This window comes from Muscardinus avellanarius (genome assembly GCF_963383645.1).
Source record: "Muscardinus avellanarius genome assembly, chromosome: 5".
NCBI classification, from domain to species: Eukaryota; Metazoa; Chordata; class Mammalia; order Rodentia; family Gliridae; genus Muscardinus; species Muscardinus avellanarius.
The window spans coordinates 81,989,902-82,017,316 of NC_137790.1; the positions used below are offsets into that span (position 1 = coordinate 81,989,902).

The 27,415-nt window shown below is 36.4% G+C and overlaps 1 protein-coding gene across 1 annotated transcript in view; it reads right to left on the minus strand.

The window, feature by feature from the left end:
* The window catches only part of CCDC50 (coiled-coil domain containing 50), a gene marked incomplete at both ends in the record, with an annotated part of 85,447 nt that overhangs the window by 28,405 nt on the left and 29,627 nt on the right, over positions 1–27,415 (minus strand). The window contains 5 exons of the mRNA XM_080696550.1: positions 775–1,302; positions 6,695–6,812; positions 16,904–16,994; positions 24,884–25,010; positions 25,799–25,861. Coding sequence (XP_080552676.1) covers positions 775–1,302; positions 6,695–6,812; positions 16,904–16,994; positions 24,884–25,010; positions 25,799–25,861 — 927 coding nt within the window. The remainder of the gene's footprint in view (positions 1–774; positions 1,303–6,694; positions 6,813–16,903; positions 16,995–24,883; positions 25,011–25,798; positions 25,862–27,415) is intronic.

A 27,415-nucleotide genomic window follows, 5' to 3' on the forward strand; every position in this document is an offset into this window, starting at 1 on the left:
ATATATATATATATATATATATATATATATATACCACAGTATTTCTAAACAAGTAGAGAACTTACCTGTATTGGTAGTGTAGAATATCAACTACAAAGACTTAGAGAAAGAGCATAAAAAGTAACTAATTTTAAAACATCGAATTCACAATAAACCTCCTATTTAAATTTGTTCAAATTGACCCAGAAATTTGATTATTTTAGGAAAATAGCCACCTAATTCTAATGAAAATTATCCGCAGCCCATAATTTGTAAATACTATACTAAAAGATTACTTTACCAATCCCTCATTTTTTATGATGAGAATGGAAAACCCTAGAAAATCAGGTGCTTCCAGTCCTACTGGTAAGCAGTACTATTACGGCGATATCGCAACATCTGGGTCCACTGAGGACAAAACCGATACTCAGCTCTGACTGGGTACTTGTTTCTGGGGTGTGACCTTGGCAAATGAAGATGTTTCTATGGGATGGCACTTGCAACCTGGACCTGGAAAAATCTTCTAAGGAAAAAGAGGAATGGTACAGATATTTTTCTTCTCCCACAGACCTGAGATTAAGTAAATATGTTTTACAGTATCTGGCTCCAGGATTTGTTTCAAAGACTTGAGTCCAAACTGGAGAGAAAGAAAGGTTGCAAAAGATGCTTATTAGATGCATTGGTTTATGTGTGTGTGTGTGTGTGTGTGTGTGTGTGTGTGTGTGTACACACACACACACACACACACACACACACACACGATACCAGGCCTTCCAACGGGCGGTCCGTTATTACCTGTGTCACGGAGGTGATGCTGCTCCTCACTCTCTGAGAAGGGAGGAGTCCTGGGCCTGTGTCTCCTTTCTTTGAGCCCACCTTGCCCACAGTCCCTCCCATATATAGCTTCCTTGCAGTGAAGCTCTGTTTCCTTTGAAGACTTGGGTGAAAGCCGGTCTTGATGTTGGGACTGTTTTCTCCGATTCCCAGTTCGATGGCTACTGTTAGCCTCCCAGTCTTCACATTCAGTGCTCAAAAACACCTCACCACTGATCTTTGGGAGTGGAGGTTTCCGGAGCCTCTCCTGACCAGACCGTTTTCTGTCATGCTGCTCACTGATAATTTGGCCATCCTCTCTCATTTCACCCCAGCTAGAGAATGGCGGGGATCGCTCCGATGAGCAACGCTCTTCCAGCTCTTCCAAGTTCTCCCGTGGATGTCTTGGTTTCTCCTTTCTCTGCTTCACAGTCTTTCCATCACTTTGGGGTTTACAATACCTTGGGTGTCCAGAACCCAATTCCCTGGCCCTCCTTGACCTTGGATGGTCTGAGTGGAGGTTACAGGGATGTAAAAAATAAAAATGCAGATTAACTTAAAAAAAAGTATGAAGTCATTACACAGAGAAAGTAAGGACCCAAGTTCAACCTATTTTAAAAATTTAATGGAGAAAGTTGTTTTCTAAATTTAACAAAATGAGAGGAAGGAATTAAACATGAAGGATTCTGGGTACAGAGCCAGAAAGATAAGAAACTAAAATGAAGTGAAATAATTTAAATCTGAAAGAACTTGACCATGATTAGGTTGAGTTAATGGAGTACTTTCATATTTGCCAATAACAAGAATTAGTCACTAACCATTAAATCCTGCCTTGAAAAAACCAATTTGGAACTAGCATAAGAAAAATATTAGAGATTAAAGAGTTTTATATGATAGAAAAAAAAAAGCTCTGTGATTTCAGTCATAGGCTTTCAAAACTTCTTATTGAAAATGACAATATATCAGAATGTTGCGGATTTCTTAGTTCAGAGAAATGATTCATAGATTGGTGTTCCTTTAGCTTTTCCTCTTACATGGCCAAAGCAAATATTCCTAGCCACTTTAGAGAATTGTAATACATTAGAGTTCAATGTAGAAGATAGAGTAATGAGAATTTTAAGTAAATAAATGGCCCTATTATCTTTTTAAATTTTTTGTGGTGCTAGAGGTTGAACCCAGGAGCATTCTACCTCCAAGCTACACCCCCAGCCCTATTTTTTTTTTTTTTTTGAAACAGAGTCTTAGTGAGTTGCAGAGAACCTCACTAAGTAGCTGAGGCTGGCTGTGAACCGGGATCCTACTGTCCCAGCCTCCCAAGTACTGGGATTACAAGCGTGTGCCACCACACTCCAGCTCCCTATTATCTTTGATAATTCTGTTCTCAATTTTAGTTGAAACTTGGCAGAGGAATATATAAAAATGGGTCGTTTTTCTAAGTATATTTCAAAAACTTTATGTGTATAAAACACAATATATGATAAATATACTAACCCTCAAAGTTTAGCACAAACTTCAGAATAGCACATACATGGGTGCTTTCTTCGTGTCATGTAGGGAAGAGCACACTATGAAAGTGTTAAAGTATGAAAGGAAAGTGAAGCAATATGCACTTTGCAAGAATATACTGATTTTTAACATTTTCTAAAATTTTCACTATATTTGGAAACAGTAAAAAGAAATCCTAATTCTATGAAAAAGCGCTAACATAGTAAGAAGTACTCCTTACTGGAATTAACCATTTGCTGAACCGCATTTGCAACAATTTAATGAGATGTATAGAAAATAAAGGACAATATGTTTTCTTAGTTTTTAGGGTTTTTTAAATTATTTTCGTTGGCTTGATACTGTTAATCTGATTAAAAAAATGGAGCAAAGGGCAGTTTTGTGCTAAATGCAACATGAGTAACATGAATACCATGGCTTCCATTAAAAAACCTCACATTATTTCCTCTTATACTTTCCAGAAGAAAAAAAAATGCTTCAAAGTTAAACCTAGATTAAAACTTATCTTCAAAGCAATCTAAGTATTTATCTCTACAATTTATAGTTAAGATTTACATTTGACATAAAATCAGAAGAGAAGCAAAACAAATACTCTCTGTGATTAATGGCATCTGCTCTTAACCAAATTATTATTTTATGTCTACTCGACAACTGGCAGAGAATCAACTGCATGCTGCAGTTAATTAAAGTCATACCAATCCATTACTAAATGCTGACCACATTTAGGGAATAACAGTTTACAGTGTTAATATCAATATTTCATAGACAGTTATGTGAATGAAGTTCAGCTTTTAACCCAAAGGAAACAAAAAGTTTTGTTCTGACATGAATTTGTGAGGTTATGTTTTATTTTTTAAATTTCTCCTAACAGTTAACTAATTGTACTGTTACTTTGGAAGAATGTGTTGAAAGAATTGCTATAAAGTTTTTACTACTGTATTTTAAGAGTTGACTGGAAATTTTTTTTCTCTAGTTCACTTATTGTGATACCTTTAAATCTGGGAAATGAAAGAGCCATAGATGGAGAATGTTTGAACCCTTTAGGACTCCTTGAAGTTGAAGATTGAGACTTGTATGTTTCTAGAGACCAAGTTATTTGGCAAATATAATTAACTCCCTCATTGCTTTTATATACACTTATATATATATGCATGACTCCATGTTTGTCATTCAAAATAAGGTGATTTTTGTTTAAATACTATATCATCTAATATGTATAAAAGTACACATATTAAATAATATTTATCACAATTAATTAATATAGAATATAATATGCTTATATTTAATACTATATTATTTAATATATACAAATTAAATAATGTTTATTTTACATATTTGTAATACGTACAATATATATAACATATATTTATAATATGCAAAAAATATTTTATATAAAAATAGAATTTGCATTTATAAAACCAAATGGGTTACATTATTTGGTTTTTTTACATCTATGAAAGATGTAATTTTATTTATTTTTATATATTTTTAATTTTTTTGGAGATCTGGGGATGGAACCCAAAGGCATTTGACCTCCGAGGTACACCCCCTACCCTACTTTTTATTCTTTATTTTGAAACAGGTCTCACTAAGTTGTGAAGGGCCTCATAAGTAGCTGAGGCTGGCCTTGAACCTGTATCCTCCTGTCTCAGCCTCCCAAATACTGGGATTACAGGGGTGTGCCACCACGCCCAGCAAAAAGAAATTTTAGAATCTCATTTTATAGATTAATACTTAGAAAAATAATAGTAAATAATTAAGTTAAAATTATAATTGTCCTAAATAAGAGACAGAACTTGAACCAGTTTTATGACTTCAAAGACCATGACTTTTTTAAAAAATTAAAATATGACCATAATGCTGGGTAAGAGGCTTTGAAAGAAAAACATGGACTCACAAGTGAATAATACATATCATTTCCACAAGTAAGTCAAATTTGACAAGTTTTAGATAATTTGAAAGTTTTAGATAATTGATAGAAAATTCATAAGCAATCGTTTAAAAAAGATTATTTAATCAAATAAATGCTGAAGGATGATCATTTCTATAAAGACATACTAGGATTGTAATGTAACCAATGCAAAAATCACACTATACAGAGATGTACAATTAAATACCCCAGATGTGTTGGGAAAGGATCACTGCAGACTTTATAAATATGAGAATCCAATTTGGTCTAGCTAAAGGAGTAAAAATTAGGATCAGATCACATGTTCTCCAATATATAATTTCCCAGGAACACCACAGCTGAGACAAGAGAAATTCCAACATCTACACACACACACACACACACACACACACACACACGCACGCACACGCATCGCGCGTCCCCATTTAGGAGTTCATCAATTCCTATTCTTCAATTCACATTCAATTCCCAAAATAAGCATACATACCACTCTCTATCCACTTACCAAAGTAGTTAAAATAAATGTAGATGTTTTTTAAGTTTCTTTCAGATGTCCCTGAAAAACCACTATCAGCTGCCCTAGAGATATGAATCAGGGTGACAGCACTCTAGTCAAAACAATAGGTTAAGTCTCAATTGAAATTAGCATTGGCTCTTTAACAGAGTTAGGTTAAAATTAGTACCTTAGACCAGCCAAGAGCAAGAGGGTCACAAGTTCCTGGGCAATACAACCAGGCACCCCTCTAAAAAATAAAACAAACAAAACACCCTCACAAACTTCACTGTACTTAATTATTCGCCAGCCTAATGATTCTAGAGATTTAAAGTTTAAAAGTTACTTTTAAAACTGGGTGTGGCTGCACACACCTACAATCCCAGTACTTGGAAAGCTCAGATAAAAAGACTGCAGATTCAAGGCTAGCCTCAGCAACACAGCGAGACCTTGTTTGAAAAATAAAAAAATAGGGCTGAGGGATATACCTCAGAAGTAGAATACCTCAGGTTCAATTCCTAGTACAAAAAAAAAAAAAGGTCAAATTTTAATAGTAAGCATGCCTCCAGGGCAAAATTTAAAAATTTGTATATGCATAGAAAATTTATAAAACTATATAAGATAAATTTTACATAATATACATATGTATGTGTATGTAGATATCTACACACACACACACACACACACACACACACACACACGCACACACACAAAACCAGACCACACTTCTAAGATTTTAAAGATAAAAAAAAGTAACTCTTAACCTCCAGGCCTCTAGTATAGCAACTAGTAACTTTTTTTTTTCTTTTTAAATGACATAATATATAAAAGTAGCAGAAGAAAAATGGTTATTTAGAAATGGCTGAACATTTCACATATGCAGGAAGAAAGCATCAGGCTTAAGTATGAAAATCAAGCTACTTACTAAATAGGCTACAGAGCTGAGCTCTACTGATTACAGTATACTTAGTGCAATAATGTGACTTGGGAAAATGATACTTAAACTATCATAATTCTATCATCTGCATGTGCATTCCTTTCATTCTACTCATTAAAGACAAACTCATATTTACCTTTTGTACTGGAATTATAGGGAAGCGGTTGATAAGTGGCTTGCAAGGTCTTTGAGATCACTGACCTTAACATTTTTACTGCCTGTAAGTTGTGTTTAGGGTTTGTTCACTGGTTTCTCTAAGTATGGTCTTCACACTAAACTTCAATAAAAAGTGGCACTTGCAACCACAGGAAATGTCTTTCATTTCAGAGATTTTTGAAATGGACTGACCTATACTTTGCAAATACTCATTTCCCAACACACTTCTAAAAGAAAGATTCAGCACCACCATAACCGCCGCCGCCACCCCATCACCCCCCATTACCACCACCACACCGCAAGCTCGGGCACGAGAGAATCAAGAATTTGAAGGGACTAATCTCCTCAGAGATTATTCTATATAGTAATCAAACAGCAAAGAAAGTATCAAAACCAAAAATCAAGCAATGCATCTCAAAATGAAGTACTGTCATTAGCAGGCTAAAGAGCTAGCCTAGGTATAAAAGGCAAGAAAACATGAAAAGAAAAGAAAAGAAAAAAAGCTTTGTTACCCAGAAACCGATGCATGGCAATACCTTCTTTATTCATGCCACTTGGCTAACTCCAACAGCACTGCCTAGACTTGTTTGAGAAACGTTAAGTCCAGAGACTCAACCACCATTTTCCACACCCTGCTGTGTGTACTTATAAGGCAATACAGCATTCCAAAAGGCTGCTTGCCAAATTTTACAAAGCCTTATTGAAGTTTGTAACAGTCTTAAAAATGACTCTGATTATCCAACTTAGGAACAGATGAATTCATTAAATTAAAATAGAATTATGCCACAAATCTAAATGTACCCAAGTATTCCCAGGTGTCTAAGGTCACTTTATAGACAAAAGGAAAGGGGTGTCTGGTGGCTGAGCCTAAGGACAAGATAGGTCATGATGTAGGCATTATTACCTCCATCTTCATAATAGTAACAATCTCCATAAGTATTGGCTCCAGAGAACTCTGGAATATGTTTCTTTCGCTTTTTCTCTTCCTTTAACTCCTTTTCTTGCAAAAGGCGGGCTATATCCTGCAAAGACAAGAGGGAATGGAAATAAACATTATGAGAGAATGAACAAACTCAATATAATGGACGTGGACATCCTATTACTAAGCTTTATGGCCTCTGTCCATGGCTCCCAGACTTTTTGGCATTAATCGTATGCTATCCAAATAGCATATATGATTATTCAACAGAAATGACACGTAATTTAGATGAGTAGAATAGGCTTTTGAAAAAATTTAAGTCTAGCCTAATCTGAAGACATTCAACCCTAGTACTATCTACTGCTGACTGTACAAAAGAATTTTAAAAGTACTTATTTGTGGGCCTTTCTTCCAAACTGAGGGATGATTCAGTAGTTCTAGATGGGGAAGGACACAGTATTCTATATAACTTTATGAAGTATAAAGGTACAATGGGGGTAGAGTAATGAGTAACATTCCAACCCTCTTCCCCAAAAGATTACCATCCCTGTATGAATATAAAGGTGCATATGAATCACTAAAATAAAATTGTGAACTTGCCTCAAAACAGGTTAAAATGTCTATGGGAGTAGAAAAGACAGAGTATTATTTCTGCTTTAAGGAATTAATGCAAAATTTTGTAACATGTTAGGTTTTGAACAAAAAACTGAAATTCAGTAGGCAGAAGGAGAGGGAGAGAACATGAGCAAAGTTCTGGATGTTTTAATGGAATCGGTACACGGAATGGCCACCACTCCAACTGGAAAACAGAATGTGAGATGTCAAAGAGAAAAGGGGAGGCCAGGAAAAGTACCAAAGGGCAATGGCAGGCGTGACACCTGAGGGAGCGCGGAGCCCACAATGGAGTGGATGAAGTTACTAAAGGTGTCCAGCTTAAAAGTAATAATGAATTGATCGAAGATTATTTCCATGAAAGCCCCAAAAAAAAGAGCATATAAACTTTTAGGCTAATGTACTTTTTTCTGAAGAGAAATTCTACAACTCTCATTGGACTCTTACAGGCTCATAATAAATATAAAAATAGTACTCAGTGGTGCAGATGGCAATAACAATCAGAGACGCTTTTTTATACTTGTAATAAGTACAAGAAGGGCTTAGATGTTGATGTAAATCTGAAGCAAAAATTATTATATTCTTCCTTTTGGAATTTTCCAAATCTGTTCATATAATAATATACTAAGACTACAAAATTACTTAAAAATAACCCATCTGAGTGAATCCAAATGTTTTTCACATCTGTGAAGAAACAACTTGGATGCTAAGGCTACATAAAATAGATACAGTTATCCACACCTTTAGATTATTTTTTAATGTTAATCAAAATAGCCTTACAAATCCAACTTTTGTTAAGTAAATGCTTAAATTCAAACGCAAAATATATTAATATGTTGACTTAACTAATATATATAGTTATATAATATATACTATTTATGTAAACTATGTCAAGTTACATATATTAATATTTCTAAATATATAAGAAGTATATATAAGTATCTATATATAAATAAATATATAATTTCTTTTTGCAGTAGTGGGGATGGGACCCAAGGGCATTCTACCTCCAAGCTACACCCCCAGTCCTATTTTTTAGTCTTTATATTTTTTGAAATAAGGTCTCATTGAGTTGCGAACCATGATCCTCCGATCTATGCCTCCCGAATGCTGGGATTACAAGCGTTCACCACCATGCCCAGCCAATAATATGTCACTTGATATATAATTTTTGGTAAATGATTTATTTAAAATATCATGCTTGCCAGGCGTGGTGGTGCACCCTTGTAATCCCCACACTTGGGAGGCTGAGATAGGAGGATCACACAGGTTCAAAGCCAGCCTCAGCTAGTTAGTGAGGCTCTCAGCAACTTAGTGAGACCCTGTTTCCAAATAAAAATATAAAATAGGTCTGGGAGTAGAGCCCGGAGGTAGAAAGCTCCTGGGTTCCACCCCCAGTACTACCAAAAAAAAAAAACCCCCAAAATGTTTTACAATGTTTGACACCTGAAAGGACATTTACAAAATAAAGGATACAATCCTACTCATCACAAATATACTCTTCGTGCATAGAACTCTGAAATTCAAGGAGAGATGCTTTAAAGAAACATTAAAGCCTGGTACGGTGGTACATACTTTGAGACAAGAGGATCGTAGGTTCACAGATAGCCTCAGAAACTTAGTGAGGGCCTCTTGCAAATTAGTGATATCCTGTTTAAAAAAATAAAATAAGCCGGGCATGGTGGCACACGCTTGTAATCCCAGCATTCAGGAGGCTGAGACAGGAGGATCAAGATTTGCAGACAGCCTCAGCTTCTACTTACTGAGGTCCTCTGCAACTCAGTGAGACACTGTTTCAAAATAAAAAATAAAATATAAGGCTGGGGGTATAATATAGGGCTGGAGTTACAATGCCCCTGGGTTCCATCCCTAGTACTGCAAAAAATTATAAACAAATAAATAAATAGGGCTGGGGGTGTAGCTCAAAAGGTAGAATGCCCCTGGGTTTAATCCCCAGTATACCACACATACATATAAAAAGGACACTGGGAAACAAACAGTAACTACTAATGTAAATTTTGGGGGCTTTTACTTCTGATCTATAATAAGGAAGACCAAACTATCCAAATCTTAGAGTGAAATGCTGTTGACTCCTTAAAGCACCGTTTAAATAAATCTGTGCATGTTTACCATGTGCAGCGCTGGTGCCAGATCCATCACCTTTGATGTTTAACAAAGGAACATAACAATCAGTTAGAAAGAGAGGTGGGGGTCAAATTATCTGTCCCACCCCTATTATTAAAGTTCCCAAATTTCTATATTGTGGGCCACTGAATTGAAAAGAAATGTAAACAAACATTCTATTTTCCTAAGTGGTGTCTTTTATACTAAAATAAATTTTCCTTGCTATAATTAAGGAAAAAAAAAAGAAAAATTATCAGGCTAAACTGTTAATGGAATTTATTAATCTATACTTCAGGGACCTTATAATTGCTTTCCTGCTACTGAATTCAGTCCTAGTGGATATTTAGTAATAAGCCACTCTGCATTATGAGGAACTAGAAAGAAAAACCATGAAATATGCTCCTTCTTTATAATTTATTAGCTAGTAAGGTCAAGAAGTGCTGGTTTTTGTTGTCTTTTTTTTGTTTCTATTAAGGATTAAACCCTAGGACATCCCACCTCTAAGCTATACCCCTAGCCCTTATTTGTTTGTTTGTGTGTTTGTTTTACGGAGGATTGAGCCCAGGGACATTCTACATTTGACCTATATCCCCAAACCTATTTTTTTTTTTTTAAAAAACAGGGTTTCACTAGGTTGATGAAAGTCTCAGTATTTGTTTAGACTATCTTTAGACCTGCAATTCTCCTGTCTTAGCCTCTCAAATACTGGGATTATAGGCAAGTGCCACCATGCCCAGCTTATTTTTTATTTTGAAAGTGGGTCTCACTAAATTGCTGAGGGCCTTGCTAAATTCCTAAGGCTGGTCTTAAACCTTTGATCCTCCTGTCTCAGCCTCCCAGGTACTGAAATTACCGGCATGTGGCACCACACTAAGAAAATGCTTTTAAAACAAGTAGAAAATAAAAAGAAAATAAAACTAACAAGTATTATTATTAAATTAATATACCTTAGCACCCAGAACTTTTTGCTCTTTGCTCAGCTGTTTTTAGAGTAATCTCCTCTCTGGGCAAGAAAAATTGATTTGCCTGTTTCAGCAAAAGAAGGATAAAGATTTAATGGAAATCTGCCACTATATTATTGGTGAGGTTTAGCGCAGATCACTTTTCCCTGTTTTCTCCTAATACTGTGCAATGAAGTTAAGTGACTTCAATATAACATGATTTCCTCTGAAACAAATTACAGATACAAACTATTAGTCACTGTACTTGAATGTAGCTAACCAACTTATATTAAAGGTGTTTATATCACCTTTGATATAAAAAAATCTCCTTAACTTTCAGCTTCCTTTCTGTTAAAGGTTAGGCTACAACAGCACTTCACAAACTCTGTCTGGAGAACACAGATCTCAAATAGCTCTCCAAAAAATTAAGTAGCATTCAATTAAAAGCATGTACCATTATCTAACTCTTTAAAATTCACATTAGCATAATTTTAAACTTTGGTAACATTTTTATATTCCTGTAACCTAGGACATTCCAAACTTATTTTATGACAGCAAATTGAAAATATGAAAATTAGTGTTCTATACAAAATGACTTAGGAAAACAAATCTATAAGAAAAAGTTCTTTTAAAGTCATTTTTAAAAATTTTTAAATTCATCAGATAAACTTATTTTGGGATATTAGGTTAAAAAACTGCTATAGAAGACTTCCCAATAAGTAATTAATTAATTGGAATTAGAATTTAGTATTGTATCTTATCTCATCTTTACTTTTCTGATACCAAGTTTATCCAACTCTGGAAAATTTGAAACTATAAATATATATATGTATATATATCAGCCAGGCATGATAGTGCACACCTGTAATCCCAGTAGTTGTGAGGCTTAGACTAGAAAACTGTTGATTAGAGGCCAGCCTCAGAAATTCAGCTAAGATACTCAGCAACTGAACAAGACCTTATTTTTTAAAAAAAATAATTTAAAAAAGGACTGGGTGTAGCCAGGCATGGTAATGAATGCTTGTAATCTCAGTACCTGGGTGTCTGAGACAGGAGGATCACTCAGGTTTGAAGCCAGCCTCAAGTATTTAATGAGGCTCTCAGCAACCTAGTGAAACCCTGTTTCCAAATATATGAAATTTGTCTAGAAGTGTAGTAACCCAAAGGTTGAAAATCCCTTGGTTCCATCCCTAATACTACAAAAAAAATGGGGGGGGGCCGCTGGGTGTATAGCTCAGAAGTAAAAAATGCACCTAGTATCACAACAAAATTTTCTAATTCCCTTAAAGAAACAAACAATGTCAGGGTATGGATCAGTAGAGAATCAGCATGTAAAATGATCAGTATAATGCAAGACATGCAAAGATGAGTGCTCTAAGACAGGAATTAATAAAGTCAGGGTGTAATGGAGGAAGGAACAAAGTTTTGAGTCATGGTATGGAGTTCCTTACAGTACTGAATGGTCTATATTAATTATATCGGGGTTATTTCTCACTTAAGGTGTTCATTTCTATAATGGTAGTAGATTTCAAAAAGAAGACATCTATTTAAAGGCAATCAAAAGAAAAATCTAAAATTGTGATTATCAAATGACTCTCAGAGCTGCGTATGGTGGCATGCATTTGTTATCCTAGTACCTGGGAGGCTGAGAGAGGAGGACTCAAGATTCAAAACCAACCTCTGCAATTTATTGAGACCCTGTTTCAAAATAAAAAATAAAATCAGGCTGGAGGGAGTGCAGCTCTGAGGTAGAATCCCCTGGGTTCAATCCCCAGCACCAGATAAAACAACAGCAACAACAAAAGGCTGTCAGAAAGAAAAAAGACACTATTTAAGACTATCAGAAAGAAAAAAATAACCCCGCTATTTCAATAGGTTGCTAACCTATTAACTAGCAATTAACATTATTCGTTTTTAATTGAAGATCTCAAAGTAGATATAATCCCCCCCCCAATTTCCCTACAAAACCAAAAAGACAGGCTAATGTCATCTCTATGGATATAAGATCATCAAAACAGTTAAGGAGACAAAAAATTTCCTCAACTAGATGACTCCCTCCCATCTCCTTTTCTGCTGATATAAGTGTAAATTTAATAACTAAAATGTATTCCTATTTGAGCTACTCTACAAATATTACCAATTTATATAAATATTATTTTAAAACATGAAATTCTAATCACCTAAGAGTGCTATGAATAAGCACCATGGTTCACACTAGATTAATTTTTAATGTGAGTTGTTACTAAGTTTATCCTTAAACAGTTCATATCACAGATGATTTCTAACTGTTGGACCAGTAACAATCTTTCATGAAATTTGGCCAGACAAATGTTTACTTAAGCCAAAAAAATTAAAAATTTATGTTCATATATATTTGGAATAAAGTTCAAGCATACAAATATAGAAAGTTTCTCTCACACTCAAACATACACGCAAAATAACTGAGTCAACTGAATATGCATTCTCTGGCTTCATTAAAAGGACAAATGTTACTGTGATTTTATCAGATCAATCCACTTTTATTAATCACAAACTTATATAGTAGAGTACATCAAAGGCAACAAGCCTTTTCAACAGGGCACTTAGAATTCAACCACTATATATGTGACACTACATAAGAAAAGTTTTAGTTGGGCATGGTGGCACATGCTTATAATCCCAGTATTTAGAAGCTGAGACAGGAAGATCAGAGGTTTGTGGCCAGCCTCAGATACTTAGTGAGGCCCTCTACAACTTAGTGAGACCTTGCTTCAAAATAAAAAGTAATAAACCAGATTGAGGGTATAGCTCAAAGGTAGAGTGCCTCTGGGTTCAATCCCCAGCACCACACACACACACACACACACACACACACACACACACACACACACACACAAAAGGCTTTATTTCAGAAGGGATGGAAGAAGAGAATGAAAGAGAAGGGAAGGAAGGGGAGAAAGAAAAGGAAGGGAGGTGCTCATACTAGTAAGAAGAAAATATTATTTATGATTTAAGTATGTAGCACAGAAATGCTACTTTCCTTACATCTGTACTCTGTTAACAAACACAATTATACCATAACAAAGGCAGAAATGCTAATTCATCTACACAAAGCTTCAGACAAACGATGCTGTTTAGGAAAAAAAAATCTCAATTCTAAAAATACAAAGACTTTAGTCTTTACAATTGGTGCTGACTCTACAGGGAAAGAGAAAAAGAGAGACAGTGAGAGAGAGCAGGAGAGGGTGAGAGAAAAAGAACACACACACACACACACACACACACACACACACACACACACACACACAGGACAGTTCATGAGTTATCAGGCAATGCTTTTCCAATACTGGCTAAACAATCACTATCATTCAATGACATGTGTTGCTGGATAACATACTAGTCAACTAAGAGACATTTTTCTATGACAAAAGAATATCTCGGCACAGCAGCCATCTTCTAATCTCAGACAAGAGTTAAAAGGTCAAAAAGTGAATGAATTTTTAAGGGCTAATCTCTTCTAGCCACGGAACAAGCACAATTGTTTTTCTCATTTAACTTATCCATTCTACTGAGAAGGGGGACATTTCAGTAGGTCAAAGGGTAGAGGGCAAGCTAGTGGGAGGCTTGTAGAGGCAGGTAAATGCTTGACGACTCCTCAAGTCACAGCATATTGGAACACACTTAAATCCATTCAATTTTCCCCTAGTTTTGCACTTATAACTTTACATGAGAAATACAGGTAGTTATATGGGGCAGAAATATAAACAAATCACCTTGCAGAAAAGGAAATGGCAATTATTAACTTCATATATACCAGATGTTTTCTATATATGATCTCACTAGGATTTGCCTATTTTGGAAAGTAAAGTTCTGCATAGTGAAGTGAGATGCTGAAAGTCACACAGGTTAAAGTTAGAGTTATAACTGATATCCAGGTCAGCCCAATTGCAAAGTCCACATGTTCTGTTGTGCCACAGTCTACTTAAGTTAATAGTCACCCAGGACACCTGAATCACACAAACATTTCTCTGACATCTTACTATATCTTGGGACTAGTTACTTCTTTAAGATTTAATTTCATCTGAAAAATGGAATGAATCACACTGCTAACTTTACATAGTATTACATGAGGCTACTTATTGTAGTTGCTATTTAGAGTTCACATGACTAAAATAAAGTGTTTGGATTTCTCTATCTTGTTTTTTCCTGAATTGGAAGCAGAGGGCATGGATCCAGAATACCAGTAACATTTACTAGAAGTCAACTCATTCCCCTGTTATTTTTTAAATAGAAGCTCTCTTGTCTACAAAGTATAATCACTTCTTTCAGTCCCTAGTTTCATCCCCAAAGCAGTCCTTACTATGGAGAGGCAGCACATCCTGTATTAAGAAAGAGCTGCCTGTGTTAATAACAAGGATCCAAAACAATCCCTAATTCTTGCTTGCAGCTCTGATTATCACATAACCACAGTTTATTAAAACAACTAAATATGCCAATATCAGGTGTCTGATACTCATCCAACATTGAAAAAGAGCACTTAGAGGAACAAGAATGGCTCAGTAGGACTAGCAACCTATGCAGCAAAATTTACTGATCATATCTATTAATAGGATGATCATATGTGCCAGTTTTCTCACTACACTCCCAGTTTACATAATAATTAATAGCACCCTCTTGGGGCCCTCAAAAGTTGTTTTTGAATGTATATGATAAATTATGGTCATCCTACTATTAAAAATTATAAATCACTTTCTTCTCCATTATCAATCAAGGCAGCATAATAGATGTGAGAAGGCAGACACAGAATAGATGTAAACTGAACTGTTTGTATTCAATACTGCAAATATGTAACATCCAAGGAAGTAAGTCAACCCGTATATTAAAGTCTTCTCACAAACCAAGAACTAATGCTAATTCCAGTCATTTTAGCTTTAAAAACAATACAACTTAAAAATATATATGGAAGAAAACAGATTAGTTATTTAAGGCAACCCATCACAGGAAAGTGAAGAAATCAAGAAAAAGACAGTAAGAATAAGGCCAGCTCTTGGACCTCAGAAGACTTAATCCCTGACTCTACTTTGAGGTCCACTCAGGTCTGCTCTCTCTAAAGGTACAAAGATAGTGCAGGCACAGAAATCTTTACTGAGCTGAGTAGTGCTCCCAGTACTTCATTTCTATCCAGAACCTTAGAATGTGACCTTATTTGGAGATAGTCCTCTTGGATTAGTTAAACTGAGATCATACTGGATACGGGTTGGTACCCAATCCAAAGATTAGTGTCCTAATAAGATGATGATAGGATACAAAGATACACACATGGAAGAAGGCTAACAACAATGGAGGCAGATGCTGAAGTGATACAGCTGTAAGCCACAGACAGCCAGGACTCACTAGGAATTAGAAAGAGACGAGGAATGATTCCTTCTCAAGAGGAAACATCACCCTGCTAAAACCTTGATTTTAGATTTCCAACTTCAAGAAATATGAAATAATTTCTGTTGCGTTAAGCCAAGACTGTGCACTTATACAACTGATCAAGAGGCTATAAACATTCATTGATCAAAAGAAAGAAGCTCGAGGCCTTTGCAATCAATCTGAACTAGAGCGGTCACAGTCCCTTCAGTACAGGACAGTTCTTTCTCTGTGTGTGTGCTTGTCGTAGTATGAATTGAACTCAGGGGCAGTCTATCTCTGTGCCACACCCCCAAACACCGTTTTATTTTTATTCTGGAACACAACCTTGCTAGGCTGATGAGTCTTGCTACTTGCTGAGGCTGTCCTTGAACCTTTGCTGTGATTCTCCATCTCAGCCTCCCAAGTACTGGGATCATAAGCATGCAAAACCACATCACGCCATGATAGTTCTTAATAGGACACAACCCTAACCCTAACCCTCCTTCCCTCGTTCTAATGATAAGCTCCAAGTTGTTGCTACTTATTGGACAACTTTTAATGTGTTTTCTTCACATCTTTTATTCTTAATAAGAATACTACAAATACTTCCTTTGTCTGTTCTCAAGCTTTAGCTGTCGTTCTGACATTTTAAATGTGGATTTAGTCTTATTTGCTTGAACACACTGATCAACTACTGGACTGCCGTCCTCCACTGTCCTGCACCACTGTCCTGCAGTGACATAAGGATTATGTTTTGTGTATTTGGCTTTCATAGTTGGGATTTCAGAGCACTGAAACCAGACATTTTGTTTGTTCTATGGAATTTCATTCGCATCTACGTTTTTAGCTCTCTGTGATAACTTGTTAAATATTAAGAAGATATTTTGCTTCTACTGGAACATTTGTATACTTGCAACTATATTTCTGTAAACAGCTGCAGTCAAAATAAAACATTAAAAGTTTTAATTAAAAAAAGATACTATAAACAGTGGTCCATGGAGAAAAATGCTTGAACTACTAGACTCCAAGTAAGGAGTTCTGCTATCCATCTACAAGCCGACACTAAGTCTGTGACCACAAGAAACTTTGAGTCAGCACCCCTTTCTCCATGGGGTAAAGGAGGTCATTACATAATTCATACCTCATCCTTCTTCTCCTGAATGCGCCGTCTCTCTGCCTCAATAGCCAGCTTCTCCTGAATTTCCTGAGCAATTTCACAGTCTTGTTGTTCACTAAAAGACAAAGGTAAAAACAGTTAATAATTTTCCCTAAAAATAACAATTTGTTGAATACTCACAATGAGCCATTGCATATACATATTTTACTTGATTCAATCCTTATGACAATGACTTAAAGCAGCTGATATTGCCATGCTTTAAAGATGAGAAAACTGAGGTCCTAAGAAGCAATATCATTTCTTCAAGATCACGAAGAAAGTGTGGCAGAATCAGAATCTGATCTGCAGACACTGTAATGGAAAGTGTCATGGTTCCCTGTCACTTCCCCTACTGGGTATATTCTATAGGAAGGTAGACATATTTTATTTAGATAGTCTCCGAAAAGCCAAATACAGAAAGAACAAAAGAGTTTTAAAGAAAATTCACTAAAATTTCAATGAAACTGTGATCATGTAGAGGTGATGGTATGGCTTTGAAATTATTTTATAAATGTTTTAATAATCCCGTTTTTCAGTTTCAACAATTAACACTAAGAATTTATGCTTATAGAAAAAGAAGTATATTCCTCAAGCTTCAGTTTCTAGTAGAAACTTAATTGGCAGACAACAGTTTTTTCAAGACAACAAAATGTTTCAATTGCATGCCTAGCAGTGTGAGGCCCTGTGTTCAATCCCCAACACTATCAAAAAACAAAAACAAGCCGGGCGTGGTGGCGCACGCTTGTAATCCCCGCGCTTGGGAGGCGGAGACAGGAGGATCGCGCAGGTTCGAAGCCAGCCGTGCTGGCGTAAGAGACCCTGTTTCAAAAATATAAAATAGGTCTGGGAGTGTAGCCCGGAGGAAGGAGGGCTTCCAGGAACCCCAGTACCACCAAAAAAAAAAAAAAAAAACAAACAAACAAACACAAAATGACAAAGAAAATCAAATGTTGTAATATGGCTGTTAACAACAGTTTCTTGGTTTAGGTTTCTTGTATGCATGTTTGATTTTGGAACCTATGTATTTGACAAAAATTTAAATACCTACTATGGACCAGGCACTATATTCAACATTGCGGATATAAAAATGAGTAAATCTTTCTCTTGCCTTTTATTTATTTTTTTTTTTTTTGTGGTACTGGGGGTGGAACCCAGAGGCTTTCTAACCTCCGGACTATACTCCCAGACCTTTTTTATATTTTATTTGGAAACAGGGTCTCACTAAGTTGCTGAGAGCCTCACTAAGCAGCTGAGGCTGGCTTCAAACCCGTGTGATCCTCCTGTCTCAGCCTCCCAAGTGCAGGGATTACAAGCGTGCACCACCACGCCCGGCATTCTCTTGCCTTTTAAAGCTAAAAATACATTCTGGTTGGAGAAGAAGGAAAATCATTTTGATAAGAGAAACAGATCCTTTCAAAAACCCTCAAGAATAGTAGTTCCTATAGAAAGTGGAGTTTGGTCCTCTCAGAAATCATTACAAGACTAGATGCATAAGTTTTCTGGTTTCAGGTTTCACATAAAATCAGTAAAAGGACTTCTGGGAAGATGGCGAACAAGAAAAGCAGCATTTACGAGTCCTGCTAAAACTCGATCTCTGTTGCCACAAAATCAGCTCTTTTTATAGCCAGAAAACACCATCAGCAGAGAAATAAAAAATGTAAACACAAGGGACAGAAAAAAAGCATAGAAGAACAACCAGATACCAGAAATCAAGCCCGCAATTCAGCGGCAGGGCCGCACCGGCACCATCTTCCCTCACAGCACCAGGCTCCAGAGAAAGGTAAACAAGGAGCTGAAGTGAACAGCTGCGGGTCATTCGGGTGTAATTCAGCAGTTCATTCAGCGCAATGAACATCTAAAACTCCCAGTGGCCAAGCTCATCACGCCTTCCAGGGACTAAGAACAGAGCTCAAAACCAAAAAAGAAATGGGCCAGCCTCACAGCCGAGGGCATGTCAGTGGCGCCATATTGCCAGCAGCGCCAGCCTCATGGCCAAGGGTGTGGCAGCAGCTCCATATTGCCAGCAGCAACAGCGATTTCACCACACCCGGCCACAGCTCCAGATCTGCGTGCACAATAACCGTGAGTGTAATTGCGGCCCCTAAAGAAGAAATCTCTGTACTGCACTCTCAGGGACTTGCGTAGCTTTGATAATCTCCTTGGGTCAGATATATTGCATTCCAACCCAGTGAAAGAGTAGCAGTGGCAGAGTTATCATACCCTAGCCGCAGCTCCCCATGGGAAAACGCCAGGCTGGCACCCCCACGGTCTCCCACAGCCTCGATTAACTTCATGGGTATGAGACTTTGCGATACTACCCAGTAAAGGAGTAGTGGCAGCTGAGATTACAACAGACTCAAGATACAGAGCACCCTAAGTGAAGTTGTAGTGACCCAGGGAAGGCACAAAATTCTGAAATCATGGGAAAGAGGAACAACAAACAATAGAGCAACGAATGCCCACAACCCCATATTATCAGAACCTGATAACACGATAACACAGAAATTCAGAGATCTCCAGAAAATCAAATCAGGAATATAATTGTAGAAATACAGGACTTTCGAAAAGAATTTAGAGAAAGTCTAAAAGAAATAAAGGAAGCGATAATTGAGGTAAAGGCCTCAATTCAAAGTAAAAACAATCGATTAGACCACATGGAGAATAGAATCTCGCTCCTAGAAGATGATCACTCCAAAAACAAATGCATAATTTATAACTTAGAAAAAAATCAGACAGCAGGAATCTGACACTGAAGAAATATGGGCCCATTTTAAGAGAGCCAACCTAAGAATAATCGGAATAGAGAAGGGAAAAGAAGGTGAAACCAAAGGGATCAATGATATCTTCAAAGAAATAATAGCAGAAAATTTTCCAAAGATAGAGCACAAGATCAATACACAGGTCCAGGAAAACTTATAGAACTCCCTTTAGATAGGATCAGAGAAGAGGTTCCCCACACCACATAATTGTCAAAATGACCAATGTGGAAGCCAAGCAGAGAATCTTAAAGGCAACAAAAACAAAGGGCCAAGTGACATTCAGAGGCAAACGAATTAGAATCACTCCAGACTTCCCAAACCAAGTCATGAAAGCCAGAAGGGCTGGGAGTAACATATTCCAAACTCTGAAAGAAAACAACTTCCAGCCAAAAATTTCCTACCCAGCAAAACTATCTATCAAATTAGATGGGGAACTGAGAAGCTTCCATAACAAACAGAAACAGAAGGAATTTATGTCTTCAAAATCAGCGCTAGAGAAAATACTCAAAGAGATTAACTACAAAGAAGAAATAGGTAATACACACCAGAACCAGTGAAACAAGATTTTCCATCCAGCAGACAACTAAGCAAAGAAGAATATATTCATGTGTTTATAGGTTAAAATCTTTGGAGATTCATTATTTATTTCAGTCTTTTACCTATTTCTAAATTGTATTGTTTGATTTTACTATTGCTAATTTTTAGGATTTCTATTTGGAATATTAATATACCTTCAGATAGAGCATTTGGAAATATTTTATCCCATTCTATCAGTAACTTTTAACTCTGTTTACATTGTCTTGGAATGTACAATTTTTTTTAGGAAGTTTATTCTTTTGTTGCCTGTGCCTTTGAAATCATATCCAAGAAATCACTGCCAATTTCAATGCTGTGAAGTGTTATGACCCAGGTTTTCTTCTAAAAGTTTATAGTCTTAAGATCTGCATTTAGGTCTTTTATCTATTTTGAGTTAATATTTATATATGTTGTTAGGTAAGGGTCCAATTTTATTCTTTTTCATGTAATTATTATTTTTTAACAATATTTACTGAAAAGATTATTATTGTTCTTGGAAACTTTATTATATGTTCTTGGAAACTTTGTCAAAAATAACTTGACCATATATGGAAGAATTTATTTCTAGGCTTTTTATTTTACTCCACCAGTTTATGTATCTGCCTTTATAGCAGTATTATACTGTTTCAATTATTGTAGCTCTATAAGATTTGAAATCAGAAAATGTACATCTTCTAGCTTTGTTCTTTTTCGAGATTGTTTTGGGTGTTTAGAATTCATATTTCATGTTAGGATAGATTTTTTTCCTGAAAAAAAATAAATGTACGATAGTTTTACCTTAAAAAAAAGAAATAAATATCCTCTGGTAAGAAAGAAAGCAAAAAGAAATACTGAAATGTTATCTCTAAGTAATCAAAAGTTTGATATGAGACAAATGAATTTGTTATGTGAGATTATCATTGTTAATTTTGAATAAATTGCTATAATATTAGATGTCAACCACTAAGCCAAGCATGGGAAGGAGGGATGGTGAAGGAATGTGGTGGGGATTGTATAGGGGCTAACTGGGTGATGTGTGCATGTATGTCTACACAAGTTTTTATCCCATTATGATGTATGAATACAGTGTACCAATAAAAAAATTTAAAAAAAAATCAGTAAGAAGCATAAATTTCTAGAACATAATCTAGAGACTGGGAAACCATCCTGTAGACAATGCTGTTACCTAGGAAAGATGAATAAAACTGCTTAGACTACCTAAAAAGTTATAGAAGCAGCCAGCAGTGGTAGTGCACACTTGTAATCCCAGTACCTGAGAGGCTGAGACAGGAGGATCACAGGTTTGAGGCCAGCTTCAACAATTTAGGCCCTTTTCAACTCAGTGAGATGCTATTTCAAAGTAAAATAATAAAATACAGCTGGGGGTTGTAGCTCAGAGGTAGAAGGCTTATGGGTTCTATCCTCAGCACTATACACATACAAAAAAAATAAATGGAATAAAGTTCCAATTGTGATTTATATATGCAGGCCATTTGCTAAATAAAATTATCCCCTTTTTCTCCCACTGCCAAGTACACTTAAAATACTCAGAGAGTGCTGGACTTCATCGTATATCCACGTGTAATGGCAGTCTTTTATAAAATTAGAAGAACTCGGGTGATGAAAGAGGAATATCTTTAACTTCTCTGGAGGAATAACACCCAAATATTCTATTTTTGAAAAACTGAGGGAATGAAAATTCTTATTTGTATAAGAAAATGCTCATTTTAAATCTACTTAGAAGTAGATGCAGGTAAAACCAGATGTATGCACACATGCTAGGTGGATGCACACACATCCCAGAGACAACAAGACAATGAAGACAGAGCACAAGCTAGAAAGAGCTAGACATTTCCTTCTTTCTTTCTCTCTCTTTCTTTCTCTTTCTTTCTTTCTTTTCAGAATCAGTGGAAAAATCACTGGGCAAGAAATCTATAAACTGATTTCAGGATCTACTTATAGCCCTGATAATTGTGAATCATGCCTTCTTCAGTCATTTTATCCCAACAAAAACCTTAGACTTAAAGGCTGTATTGCAGGTCATATAATGCAGGAATTTAATCTAGTCAAACCAAAAATGAAAATAAATTTCAGAGAAATTTATATTTCCTCTTCTACTTCACTCATTTACTATAATAAAGAATCATATATAAGATCATAGTTTTAGTTTTCACAGATGTAACTACCCAGACTTCCCAATGAACATAAAATCTGTATAGCTTTGAAACCAAGTGTGGTGGTTTATGCCTGTAATTCCAATACTTGGGAGGCTGAGAGAGAAGAAATGCAGGTTGGAGGACAGCCTCAGCAAGTAGTGAGACTCATTACCCTAGCCAGACCCAGTTTCAAAATAAAAATAAAACAAGGCTAGAGATTTAGCTTGGAGATGGATGCTCCTGGGTTCAACCCCCAGTACCAACAAACAAACAAAAACAAAACAAAATCTAAGCAGCTACTAACTACATGCAAGAAAATAATGAATGACAAGAAAGCAGAAGCACAGCAGAAAAAGCAAATGTAAATAAAGCCTTTAAGGTCCTATCTTCTACCTGCTATAGAAGACACATCTATTGGGACAGGAAATAAAAGTAAAGTTTTGTCTGAGCTTAATGATTTCACAAACTCTTTTTCCAAGGACCAGCTAATTATACAGTACCATGAGGAAGTAAAACTAAGTAAAAAAAAAAAAAAAAAAAAAAGAATTAATATGCCTGACTAGACAGTGGCCCCAGGACCCAAAGTGAGTCAAAGGTTCCAGTTCATTAAAATCTGCAGCATTTCTCCCTTCCCATGATGTCCAGCTGCCAAGACTGCCAGGGAGGAAAAGCTGTAGGACTTCCTTTTTCACTTACCACATACATCCATAGCCTTAAAGTCCTAGGCAAAAAACAAAACAGGAAAAACCCAAAACACTATTCTCTTATTTATGACCTAGAATCTATCCTTCTTCAACTCCTGATTTTTATTTTAAAGCGATTTATCTTAATAATTTCTGAACAACGTCATCACACTCCCTATCATCTCCCGAGTTCAGGATTTTAAACTTCTCCATCTACCTCAGAACTGGCCATACTAAACGAGAATTGTGAATAATGTAAGGAGAGATCATTTAGGAATTGGAACATCCAGCTCTGGCTCTCACCTCACCTCCTGATGTGACACTGACCATCAAAACAACTCGAATCTCTCTCCTCTTTCTACCTCCATAGTACTGCCCTCATTTCAAGCCTCTTCATGTCTCAATTTGACCACTGCTCATTACCTGCTTCAATCTCTTCCTCTCCAATCTTTTATGTACCCAATCTGCTGAGTAGGCCCCCAAATGCTAACCCCAAACTCAGTGGTTCTTTATTCCTTAGGATAAAAAAATCTATAAAATAAATTCCTTAACATAATTTACATGACCTCATAGTCCAGCTTTTGACTAACATATATATATATTTTTGGTCTCATCTCCTACCCCTAACCATATTCTCAGCTGTAGCAACACTCAATTCATTATAGGTACCATGAGATGTCAAAGCCTTTAACCTCCTCCCCTATGCATACTCCTTCTAGCTAGAATGATTTTCTCTAATTATCACTATAAACTAATGAATAATCAAAGCTCAGATTAAACATTTCATTTGTCTTGTGAAGCTTCTCCCAATCTCTTTTATCTTCACAAATAAAATTTATAATTAAGTTCTGTGACACATGTATGCGTCTCTAGATATAGAATGCATAGGGTATTTTCCTGAGGCCCTCAAATGCAACATCATTTCTGGTCTTAGTACCTTTCATGGTGCCAAGTTTGACAAGTCAATACAGGTGTTTACCTGCAAAATAAGAAAGCATAATATAATGTAGAATAAAATCCTATCTACAAATAATAAAAAAATCCTTCCTCCAAAGCAGCAAAAATGTTATTCTATTTTATTTGAACATGATACCAAAATAAATGAGAAATTTCTTTAGTCTTCACTCTTTCCTCCTCAACATTATAACTCAGGGTTAAATCTACTATTAGAAGGGTAAGCTGTAAGAATACTCTCAGAGAAGTACTACCCTGTGAGCTTTAAACATTACAGGAGTAAAAAGTCACCCTGCTAGAAGGACCTCAGAAATGATCATTTCCATTTATCTACCCATTAAGGGAAGAGATTAAGAGTCTGATCAGATGCTGAAGTTGTAAAAAGAATTGAGTGTGCCACTTAGATCCTTCCAGAACATTCTGTTTCTTGAAATCAAGGCACTCAAGGAAAAAAAGAATGGCAAACACATCTAGGAAATAGTAAAGGAACCCAATACAACTCATAAAGTTCTCTGATATTATTTTATGGTTCCTCCAAACAGATAGAGGAGAGAGAGATTACATTCCTAAGTTATTCATAAGAAAAATAAAGTCAAATAAGTCAACCAATTGGCTCAAAGTCACAGAGCTACAAGATAGTATTCACACTATGATCCACATATCCCAAAACCTAGTCAAGTTTTCCAATAACAAAGAACAAATTTCAAGTCAAAGAAAGCTACTACTGGACAGTCACTAAAGGATCTGTAACCCAACAGTGAAAGGAGTCAGGGGACCAGAGGTGGCTCCTCTGCTGCCCTGGTTACTGGCTCCACAGACACTGCGCACATCATTCCCTCCCACTCCCTGAGTCCTCACAGGTCTTTGTAGCGCTTCTGGAGCTGAGCCTGGGCCTTCAGATCTTCCTCTTGGAGCTGCTTTGCCACCTGGAGATCATGCTGGACCAAACGGTTCCGCTGAATGTTCGATGCTAAATGATGCTCAACTGGAATAGAATGATTGGAGAATTATGATGCTTTGTCAGTAATTAACCTCATAATAATTTACAAAGAGCTTTACCATTATAAAAAGAGCTTCATATCCACCACCTCGTTTTATGTTACAATACTGTATAACAGGCAGTACAAGAAATTGGTATTCCACTTAAGAAGAGGATCAAAAAGATTAAGTCATCTGCTTTTGGTCACATGACAAGAAGGTGGCAGTGTTGGGAATCTACACAAATATTCTAAGCCAGGGCCAGTGTTTCTTCTGTTACCATATATAGCCACTCTTTACGTGAGACATGAATTAATGACTCATATATCATGACCTCACAAATACATACATAACTTAGATTTACTTTCCATCAGAACACTATAAATATTCAGAGAATTCCATAATGTGACCTAATTTAGACAGTACTCTTGCCTGGAAAAGATATTTAGGACCCTATTCTAAAGGACAAGAATAAATTCTTATGCCAGTCTCTGACATAACCTAGACACATTTATAATCACTGCTTTTTCCTCTTACAACAAGGGAAGGTAAAAGTTCAAGTCTCTGTTTTTCTACCATACCATCAGCAGTCTTTTTATTCCTAAAAGACTGTCTCACTTCAAAACACTAAAAAATTCATTCTTTACCCAGGTGACATTTGCCTAGACAAATATTTCAGGATGAATGTAAGGTGTAACCTAATAACTGTGTTCTCTACCTACCTCACCCTAAGAAATCAGCCTCAAGCTACCACTAGATGAAAACTGGGGGACATGAATGAGGGCCATTACTCACTCTCTTGCTCCTGCAGGCTGTGAGCCAGGGTGTGGTCCTCCAGCACAGCAAAATCTCGGCACACTGCAGAGGATAAAGAAGGAAGAACAGGCAGAAAGGCCCATTAACAGAACTTTAACATACAACAAATTTTATTTACTTCAAAAGAAAAAAAATCAGATTCTGATATTTTGAGATAAATGTTCCATAGCGCCTAGTCAATGCCAAGCACTGGGTGTCACAAAATATGATTAGCTCTTGTCCAAGGTAAGAATATTAACCACAGCATCAGAACCCAGAAGTCTATAAATTCCAACCTCCCTCTATAGGGGAAGGTTTAAGTATTGCTGAAATAACAGAAGATTCAGCAATGCTTGTATATTGCTGCTCAGAAAGAAAACTGCTTGCATGATCAGAGGGGTCAAAAGACATCTAGCTAAAGCCTCTGCCATTTGTGGTTCAAGGGATCCTCTCTCAGGAGAACTATATCTATTCCAGTTTCCTTAAGGAAAAGCACCAACTTTTTTGTCCCTTGGGTAGGAACAGATCTTTACTTCAAGAATAATTAGATTCTTTAACAGGTATGCTCTCTAGTACATGAGTTAGAACTTGGTCTTTAGGTATGGCTACACAGAGAATCTATAAGCCCAAAGAAAATGAGAATCTAGGACACCAGGAATCTTCCCTTAACTTTGCCTCCCTTTGAAAATCCAGGAGAGATCACTTGCTGGCCAGTTTTCTTGAAAGCAAAGTAGGAAGAGATGGTATTCAAAGCCATTTACTTCAAAATGCAATTTAAACTCCTATTTCTTAAACACACAAATAAAACATGAAGGACTCATTATGAAAAGTATTCTTTTTTTTTTTTTTTAAATGGTACTGGGGATGGAACCCAGGGGCATTGCACCTTTGAGCTACACCCCCCAGTCCTATTTTTAGTCTTTTTATTCTTTGAAACGGGGTCTCACTGATTCGTGAAGGGTCTTGCTAAGTAGCTGAGGCTGTCTGGAAACCACCTCCTGAATGCTGAGATCACAAAGCCGGCACCACCACACCCAGATGAAAAGTGCTATGTTAAGGACATGCAGTTCAGGTGATAAGTCCTTACTCTTTCCAAATATACAATCCATGTAAAACAAAAAAGAAAAAAAAATTCCTGAAAACCTCAGATTACTACAATGTATGGGACTCAAAAAATTGCCCCCTAGGGATTATGAGAAGTTAGAGAATTTGCTTCAGCAATGCCAAATTTGCCTATGAAGATAAGTAACTGAAACAAAATGAATACTTCTTGCTATCTCAGCACTTAGGTATGTTCATATACATATCATGTAGTCTTGTCCCTCACTGAGATAATGCAATAAAAAAACTAGAGAGATGCTGGGAATCATGCTTGTTCTGAAATGCTTTTATGCTAGAGAAATAATTCCTGCTCATATTTACTGACTATGACCTGCTGGTCCCTTGTTCAAAATAACTGAAAAAACCAGCAATTTCAATAAAAAATTCCGTTCTTTTCATTAGATATATTCTCAGAAAAAAACTTAAGGACTTGAGATTAAGAGCCACGGCATTCTACGTGAAAGTGCTTTTGAGACGAGCTACTTGAATGAAAAACCCGAGGAACAGAAGGAAGAA